The following is a 10016-nucleotide window of genomic DNA, read 5'->3' as shown; positions in this document are numbered from 1 at the left end:
AGACCTTAATCGACATCAGAGAATTCATTCTGGAGAGAAACCTTATAAATGTAATGAATGTGAGAAAGCCTTTACTCAGAGGGCACACCTCAGTCGACATTTGCTTACTCATAGTGGAGAGAAACCATTTAAGTGCAGTGATTGTGGGAAAGCCTTCACACAGAAGGTACATGCTCTTCAACATCAGAGAATTCATTTGGAAGAGCAGTGCCTTACACCTAGTAGGAGCTTAATAAACATTTGTGAATTGAAGTGAATTAAAGTTGAAGTGATTTGAATCTTTTCCTGAAATATAAGTAGTTTCTGACTACTGCAGTGATGTCAAACTCAAATAGAAATGGACACTCGAATCTGTACATAAGGGTCCCTGTGCCAGCATATTGACTTAGTTTTACAATGTAATGTTAGCATTGTGTTAGTGTATTTTTATTTGTTTGGTTCAATGTTTCCCAATTACATTTTAATCTAGTTAAACTTCCAGAGCAGGTGTAACACCTTTAGTCCACAGCATTGTTAATGCTCTACTACCTGTCAAATAAGAAAAGGTTTTTGATAAAGGCCCATCAGCTCTTTTTTTTTCTTTTGGCTACACTAATTTTTAATTAGTTCAGCTTTCCCTTTCAGGCTTATGAACCACCCACTTCTAATGTGGGAATGGAAGTTAAATTCATTTATACATCAGTTTACAGAAACTTTTAGTTTTTTTTTTTTATATGGGGTTGTTTGCACTTTTCTTAAGGCTTTCAGAAATTATAGTTAGTGGCTCTGTTTTTAGATCTACCAATGCATTTAGCATGCTAGTATATAACTAGTGGTTGTGTGAAATGAAAAAATTTGGAGTCTGAATCTGAGATCAGAAAAAAATCTTTATTCTTTCTCACGGGAAAGGCCACTGCCCCTCTCGCTCAAAAGGCATCTGCCAGGGAGTGTAAAATGTGGAAGCTCAAGGGCTTCTCTTTTCCTGATCTTAACTCCACTTCTAACACCTGCCCTACCTCACCATTGGCTGGTGAGGCAAGCTCACAGTATTTCTAATTGGCACAAAGAAATTTCAGTCCTTCATTATGTATTTCCTTTCCCAAATTTGGAAGTGCCCAATCAGAAGTGGACTAGTTTGGTTTTCTTCCAAATTACCTCATTTCTGGGAAATCATGATTTACTCTCGAAACCAAACTGGTTTACAAAGTATGGAGAAGAGATAGCAATGTAACAGGGAGTTAAAAGAAATGAGAAAACTTCACTGTGAGTCATCTCTCACAATCCCCCCCATTTTTTTCTTATCCCATTTGTAGTTTCCACACCATTCGAAATAGACCTCCTCTTGTTTTTAATAAGGATTGTTTCCACACTTTTCTTAGTTCTAATTCCCATCTCCTTTTAGATAAGATCAAGGCATTGACAAAATACAGGGGGCAAGGCAGTCCCCTTTATGATAAAGAAATTCAAAAGAAAGCAATAACAAACTTGTCCCTTCAAAGTCCAAAAGTCTCCTTTCACAGTTGTCTGAGGGTTATACCATCTGAAGGAAGTCCTTAGGGCCATCCATCTTCAGCCCTGCATCCCAGCCTCTCTTTCTTCTGCCTTCTTTTGTTCACTTTCCAACAAAAGTGTCCTTGGGACAATTTTAAATTACCATTCCTAAGCCTTATACCTTTATCATTCTTACAAAAGCAAAATTGAAGCTTGGGTCAATTGTCATGTTCAAGAAACTGACATTAGAACCCAGTTTCTTATACTTTTCGTTAATCCATTATTAATTACCCCATCGGGCACTAAAGAATTAATAAAAGGTGCTAATATATGCATAAATACATTAAATTTTTTTAAGCAATTCAAAATTCTGGTCATGTTATGCTTTTCTAAAGCATTTACAAAGCAGACCACAAGCCACTCATCTCTTAACATTAATTAATAGTAATAAAACTGAAACAAGTATGATATTAGCTAACAGACTAATATTCTCACAAACTCTTGATTTAATTGTCTCCACGCTATTTCAAAGAATTGAAGGACCCTGACTTATACAGGAATATATTAGTAATAAACATAAAGGCCAAACAGCTAGTTGTTGTTTGTGCTAAAATCCTAAATTCAATCTTATAGTAACCTATGTCGACCTGAAAGTTTGGTTAGAGGCAAATGGCCTAGGTGATACTTTTATATCATTTAGCAAAACAAGGCCATCTGATTGATTAATTCAGACTTTGGTCCTTATTAGGGTTCAAATATTGTTACTTAAGATGTTCCAAAATCAATCAATAGAACGTTGGTTAAGGAACGTCTTTAAAGTGAGTCAAATAACCTGCATTCATTTCTACACTCATTCATAAAAGCCAAATCTTCCTTTATATTTTAACCATAAAAGCAAGATAGCTCATAGATCATTATTCTTCACTCACAACTGTCTGTACTGGTATCCCAGCTTAAACAAACGAAAGAGTTTAATGGCTAACCCCACAGATGTCCCTGTTTCAAATTTGCTTATTCCCTAATTACATTCAGTCTGGGAGAATGAGATGCTTCTGGAATCTAAGATTTCCCAGTAAGATAACTCAAAAGTGGTCATATCTTTTACTGATTGCACTGATCATAAAAACCTGTGATAGAAGGAAAAAGGCAGGGATGTGGGACATACCAAAAATTGTTGAGCACAACTCCACCCTTCCCTCTCCCAATTGATCCCTGAGCAGGAGGAAGGTTGAGCACAACTCCACCCTTCCCTCCTCCAATTGATCAGTGAACAGGAATTCCATTCAGCCTAGGGTAAAATCCTTGCTGGATATTTCTCCATTCTTCCCTGTCCCCTTCCCCACCCCCACCCCCACTGAATATTCCCCATCTCCACCCATTCTAGGATCCCTGTTCCTCAGCCTAGCGTAAACTTCAAGGTCGAGGGAAATTCAAATATACACTGACCAATCACTGATTGTAGTTTCAGCTTACGTAACCTGACTATTGGAATCTCTTTAAAAACTGGCACACTGTCCATGCCAACTCACTGTCTGATCTGGGTATGTGACCCTGCCAGTCCCTCGGCAATAAAATCACTTCCGATCTTCTGTCTCTCTCCTTTTGGCTCAACATAAATCGGAGGCCCTAGTGATATCTTCGGTGTTCCATGGCACTGCAAAGATCCCCGAATAAGAAGAGCTCTAGGCCTTCTGCTCGCCCCGATCCCTAGGAGGGTTAGTCCCTGAGGACATTCCAGGGCCCCGTCTTGAGGAGGGAAAGATCACACCTGCCTCCCAACTTCAACTTGCTCCTTATTTGACCTTTCCGTTGATCCAGGACCTCCAGTTTGGGGGTGAGTAAATTCTGTCCTGTTTCCTGGAGGGGGGAGGGCTAGACGTAGCTAGATGTAGCAGGGGGCATCTCCTCCCTGGGCAAAGCTCGAGACGTTGAGCCTCTTGCCCATCGGTGGTCTGGTTATTGTCTATTTGTCTGTCTTTTTATGTGTCCTATGTTTGCTTGAGCTCATTTGCTTCCTGTTTAGAATCCGTGGGAGGTAAACAAGCAGGTAGGGACTATTATTTGTCTGTCTTTTTATGTGTCCTATGTTTGTAAAGTTTTGTCTTGAGCTCATTTGCTTAAAGGCTCCCCATTTTTATTCTTCAAAGCAGGTATTCGTGTGTCTATCAGACGAGCACCTCCAAGGAAGCTTTTCTGATTTCCCCTGGGAAGATATATTTGTTTATAAGACGATACAGTTTGTCTGTCTTTTCGTCCTAGAACATGCGAGGTTCAGCCAGTACATCAAAAACTCCCCTGGGTTGCATACTAAGCCATTTTAGAGTAGCCTATCAGGACGGGGTCCCCTTGAAGAAGAGGAAACTCATTTCTTATTGCATGAATGAGTGGCCCACGTTTGGGGTGGGCTGGCCCCCTCAGGGCAGCTTCAACAAGGAAATTATCCAATCAGTGTGGCGGCTGGTCACAGGGAATCCAGGACATCCAGAGCAGTTCCCTTGTATTGATGTCTGGCTAGACCTTGTCACTTGTCCCCCTCCCTGGCTTAGGAACTGTTCTTTCCAAAGGGGCATCGGAGTCCTTGTGGCCCACCCGCTCTCGGACACCCCTAAGACAAAGCCTCCCACAAAAATCCCACAGAATCATACCAAGGAACACAATCTCCCCCCCCTCACCGCCCCCGGACCCCTCCCCCGCCTCTCCCCCTGACTCCTCGGGGCCTCCAGCCGCCCCGAGTCCCCTTTTGCCCCCCACACCCGGACTGGGGCAAACTATCAGCCCCCAGAAGAACCCTCTTCAGCTTCAGCCATCCTTCCCCTCAGGGAATCCATTAACCCAGAGGGAGTCCCCCTCCTAGTATGTGTTCCCTTCTCCACTTCAGATATTTACAATTGGAAAACTCAAAATCCCCCTTTTTCAGAAAAACCTCAGGCTCTTATTCACCTCCTTGAGTCTGTCTTCCAAACGCACCATCCCACATGGGAGGGCTGTCAACAGCTCTTAACCACTCTATTCACCACTGAAGATCGAGATAGAATTAAACAGGCAGCCAGAAAAGCTGTGCTGGGCCGTGAGGGTGGGTCATTGGAGGAATGGTGAGAAGAGGTCCAGGGAGTGTTTCCCTCTTCCTGGCCCATCTGGGACCCTAACACTTCGAGGGGCCGAGAGGCATTAGACACCTACCACCAAAACCTCCTCCAGGGCCTAAAAGCAGCAGCTCAAAAACCAACTAACCTGACAAAGGTTTCTGAGGTCAAACAAGGGTCCCAAGAATCCCCTGGAGCTTTCCTGGAGCACCTGAACGAGGCTTACAGAATTAACCATGAGGCTCCCGAAAATGCCCAAGCCCTAAATATTGCTTTTGTTTCGCATTGACAATAATAAGGAAACTCCAGAATCAGAAGGGTTTTGAGGGCATGGTGATATCTCAGCTGGTAGAAATTGCCCAAAAGGTTTATGACAACAGGGATAGCCCCTCTGATAAAGCAGACAAGAAGCTTGCCCGGGTCCTTGTGGCTGCACCTCAGATTCCCAAACAGGGTACTCGAGTGGGCGCTACACCACGTGGTGCGCACATTCCTCTTGTGAGGGACCAATGCACCTACTCTAAAGAGTTAGGCCATTGGAAAAATGAATGCCCCAGCAAAAAAAACCTGGGGAGCAACCTTCCCTCTCTCCAGAGGTTCTAGCACTCACTGAATGACGAGCCCTGGGATTTTCTCACTAGACCTCCTTAGCCTCCTTCCCCCTTCACATTGTGTCTCAGTATGTTGATGACCTCCTCCTTGCAGCACCTACTAAAAGCGCCTGTTTATCTGCCACCTCCGACTGTCTTTCTCTCTTACAGTCTTTGGGTTACCGAGTTTCTTCTAAGAAAGCTCAAATCTGTTTATCTCAGGTCACCTATCTTGGTTACATTCTCTCAGGGAACACTCCATCCCTTATCCCCCTCCCAAATTGAAATCATTCTAGACTTACCAACCCCAAAGACTATAAAAACAAGGTTCGAGAGTTTTTGGGTACAGTAGGTTACTGCCAGCTCTGGATTTTGGGTTTTGCAGAAATTGCAAAACCTCTTTATTCTGCCACTGCCGGAGCTGCACCCTTTTCTTGGTCCGGCCCAGAGCAAAAGGCTTTTGATACCCTTAAGTCCACCTTGGCCTTAGGCACTGATATCTCCAAGCCTTTCCATATTTTTGTTGCTGAATCTCATGGGGTGTCTAAAGGAGTCCTTGCCCAAACCCTGGGCCCCTGGCGCCGCCCTGTCGCCTATCTTTCCAAATTTCTAGATTCAGTGGCTGCAGGCTGGCCACCTTGCCTCTGGGCCTTCTCTGCAATGGCCCTCCTTGTTAAGGAAGCTGATAAGCTTTCCTTGGGTCAGCCACTTTCCACCTCTGTCCCTCATTCTGTGGATACTCTCCTCCATAGAGATCCTACCCACTGGCTCTCTAACTTCCGACTAACCCAGTACCAGGCTCTCCTCCTAGATCAGCCTCCTCTGACTTTTTTAAAACCTCTGTTCTTAACCCTGCCACTTTACTCCCTGACCCTGAACCTAGTCCACCTTCCCCCGCTGTCCACGATTGCCTTCAGGTCATTGATCAGGTCCGAGACTCGATCTCACTGACACACCCCTGCAGAACCCTGATCTAATCCTCTTCACTGATGGTAGCAGTTTCATGTACGCAGGGATATGAAACACTGGTGCATTGGTAATGTCCTCCCCATCTCTCTCGGTCCTATGGTCATCCCCCCTCCCTTCTGGGTCCTCTGCCCAACTCACCAAACTCATTGCTCTGACCCCGGCCCTCCACCTCTTGGAGGGAAATCAGCTATATACTGATAGCTGGTATGCCTTTGCCACAGCTCATGTGAGCATGGTCTCCTGACTGTGGCCTTAAAGAACCGTCCGGTAATCCTATCTCTTCTTGACTCTCTCTGGCTCCCCTTCTGAGTTTCCATCATTCATTGTCCAGCCCATCAAGTGAGTGACACCCCAGAGTCGGTGGGGTACTGGGGAGCAAATCTGGCTGCCCGCCAAGCTGCTGGCTCCTCCCTTTCCCCAACTGTATGGAAACATGCACTCTACTCATTTTTCCCTCCTATTCTAAAAAAGGATGATTCCTTTTGCCCATAAATCAAAAGGGAAAAAAAGAGGAGTCAGGTTGGTGGCTCCTCCCAGGAGATCGCCTCCTAGTTCCTGAGGCTCTGGGGAGGGAATAGATAAGGCTTTTCACCTGGGGTAAAGAAAACTCGGTCTCCTCTTGAGAGAAAGGTACTATGTTCCCCATCTAAACAAGCACCTGTCTAGCATTGTGAGTCGATGTGAGATGTGTGCATAGGTAAATTCGAAACAAAAAAATATAGGACCAGTAGGGGTCAGAGTAAGAGGATTACAGCCAGGGGGACACTGGGAGGTCGATTACACTGAGATAAAACCACCTGTGCAGGGCTACAGGTATCTCCTAGTATTGGTGATACATTCTCTGGGTGGGTAGAAGCATTCCCTGTGAAAAATGAAACAGCCCGAATAGTAGCAAAAAAAATCCTTAACGAAATTGTCCCTTGGATTGGCTTCCCCATGAGAATTGGGTCAGATAATGGACCAGCATTTGTAGCAAAAAATCACAAGTAATAGCAAAAGCTTTAGGGATTACTTGGAAACTATGCTATGTATATTGGCCCCAGAGCTCTGGGCAGGTGGAAAGGGCAAACAGGACTCTGAAGGAGTTTCTCACCAAGCTTGTCCTGGAAATCCAGGAATCCTGGGTCACCCTTCTACCACTGGCCCTGCTCAGAAGCAGATGCACTCCCAATAAATTAGGACTGACCCCATTTGAAATTATGTTTGGAAGACCACCACCCATTCTTCCTCTAATCTGGGAAGACCTAAATGCTGAAATCACTAACTCTTCCCTCATCAAGTTCCTACAGGGTCTGCAGGCGACTCAGAAAAAGCTCCTCCCCTCAGTCTGAGCTGCTCTCCCAGTCCCAAGCTCAGCCTCAGCGCATCTGTTTCAAGCTGGAGATTCTGTGCTGGTAAAGAAATTCACCACTATGGGTCTAGAGCCGAGGTGGAAGAGGCCACATGTCGTGATCCTCACTACACCCACTGCTGTCAAAGTGGACTCTATCCCCACCTGGCTCCATTATACCAGAGTGAAGCCTGCTGTCACCTCAGAATGGAAAGCAGAAGTCCACAAGGACCCCCTAAAGCTAAGACTTATGCAATCCTTTCCCTGATCCTCTTTTTACCTCCTTGCTCGGTCCCCCTACAATCCCCATACCCCCAGACCAAGCTATACCTGGGTGGTAACCACAGGAAATGGACAATCCTGGACTTTCCAGAACCCTGAACACATAACGCTCCCCTTTAACTCCCTTTCCCTGAACTGGACTATTTGGGGGCCCACCAGCAGATGCAGGCTACCTGCTCTGTTCAGACACAGGATGCCCGTGGGCCTAGACTTGTGTCACAGCTTACCACCTCCCCTCTTCTAGCCCCAGTGCCTCCCTGTGCTACAGGGCAGGCAGTAGTGGGGGATTGGACCCATTGCTCTGAATCTATACAATCGGGTCTGACCCCTGGCAACCCATGCTCGATCTCACCTTCAAAACCTGTCTGACCCCGCCTGGGGAGTCTTGGTCTCTCAGGTTTTGGGAATCATTGTCCCTGCCTGGGGAACTATGGTTGCTCTGTAGGAGAAGGAGGAGGAAGAGGAGGAGGAGGAGGAGGAGGAGGGGCAGGTGGGAAAGACAATAGTACTGACTGTAACCAAGAAGCCTCCTGTGCCCCTACCGGGTCGTCACTCCATTGGTTCCATAAGGGACTTGGCTATCCCTGCTCCAATAGGGAACCCCGATGTCCAAATCACAGTACCAGCTGTCACCACATGGGCCTTGGTCAGGTCATACACCCCTCCATCTTCAAAGATTCAGGAATCTTGCAATTATCAGGTCCCCTTACTTACCCTCCTATCAGCTGTTCATAAAACACTTAACAGCTCTAACCACATGTTAGAAAAAGATTGCTGGATCTGTGTTGAACCCCAGACTCCTTACTATGTAGGGGTGGCACTAAATGCCTCAGTCACCCCTACTTCCAACACAAAGAATTGTGAGTGGGACCACCCAAGGCTCACCCTTGGGGATATACAGGGAACAGGCTTCTGCCTCTTATCATCCAGCACTCCTTTATTAAGCTCTGTATAGTTCAATTTGTGGACAAACCCATGAGATTTGGGCCTCTAGTTCAGACTTCTTCCCCACTCCTCTAGGAGCCCAGTGGGCATGCCACAATGGTCTTACTCAGTGTGTCTCTGCTACAGTGTTCCTCAGAAAACAGCAACACACTGAGGGTCCTCTGTATATCCTAGTGGCCATAATTCCCTGGGTCACCCTTCTCCCCTTCTCCTAGGTGAACAAGGTTGGCATTACTTTTCCCCAGAAGGGCAACTGAGCCACCACCGAAGGTGGGTAGTACCACTCCTCATTCTCATCTTAGTGGTCTTGGGCCTTGTGGGTTCTGCAGCAACCGGGATGGCAGCTGATTACAGGAGAGGCCAACTATCAGGCCTTAAGTACACAGGTAAATATTGACCTCTCCCACACAGAGCAGTCCATCTCAGCCCTGCAAAGACAGGTAGACTCTCTGACAGAGGTGGTTCTCCAGAACCACAGAGGCCTTGACCTTCTTTTTCTTAAACAGGGTGGCCTGTGTGCAGCCCTTGGTGAGGCTTGTTGCTTCTATGCAAACAATTCTGGAGTGGTGTGGGAGAGTCTGAAGTTGGTATGTCAGAATATTGCTAATAGACAGAGGGAGTTGGAAAAGTCTGAGAATTGTTATCAGTCCTTATTCAGGACACCCCCCTGGCTCACTCCATTGGTATCAGCTTTGGTTGGTCCTCTCCTCCTCCTGACCATAGCCCTGATTGTGGGACCCTGTCTCATTAGTCACTTTCTACAATTTGTCAAGTCCCGTGTCAATTCCATTAAAATGTTAGTTGTCAGGGACCCCTGCTACCATCCTTTAGGAACAGAATTGGGTAACCTGGATGATGTGGCCCCAGCCATGTCGAAGGTTTGACATACCTACATAGAAAAGTAGGGAATGTTGAGCACAACTCCACCCTTCTCTCCCCCAACTAATCTGTGAGCAGGAATTTTGGCCTAGGGTAAAATCCCTGCTGGATATTTCTCCATTCTTCTCCACCCCTGCCCCACCCCCGATGGATATTCCCTCCATCTCCGCCCATTCTAGGATCCCTGTCCCTCAGCCTAGGGTAAACTTTGAGGGCGAGGGAAATTCAAATATGCACTGACCAATCACTGATTGTAGTTTCAGCTTATGTAACCTGACTATTGGAATCTATTTAAAAACCGGCACATTGTCTGTGCCAACTCACTGTCTGAACTGGGTATATGACCCTGGCAATCCCTGGGCAATAAAATCCACTTCCAAATTTTACTGTCAGGGATCTTTTGTCTCTCTCCTTTTGGCTCAACAATGATGGGATAAAACATCCTTGGCTCTAATTCAGATAGAGTCA

General features: G+C 46.0%; 1 protein-coding gene across 1 annotated transcript in view; it reads left to right on the top strand.

Moving 5' to 3' along the window:
* LOC138167319 (zinc finger protein 215-like) overlaps positions 1–572 on the top strand; it is a 15885-nt gene extending 15313 nt beyond the window's left edge. The window contains 1 exon segment of the mRNA XM_069096015.1: positions 1–572. This exon segment is cut by the window's left edge and continues 12 nt beyond it. Within this exon segment, the coding sequence (XP_068952116.1) occupies positions 1–256 (256 nt within the window). The 3' untranslated portion in view covers positions 257–572.
* Positions 573–10016: the final 9444 nt, after the last annotated feature.

The sequence above is a fragment of the Petaurus breviceps genome, unplaced genomic scaffold (assembly GCF_028583685.1).
Source record: "Petaurus breviceps papuanus isolate PSGF00001 unplaced genomic scaffold, PetGlider_PUasm1.0 229, whole genome shotgun sequence".
Taxonomy (NCBI): domain Eukaryota; kingdom Metazoa; phylum Chordata; class Mammalia; order Diprotodontia; family Petauridae; genus Petaurus; species Petaurus breviceps.
This window is presented reverse-complemented; position numbering and strand designations above follow the sequence as displayed.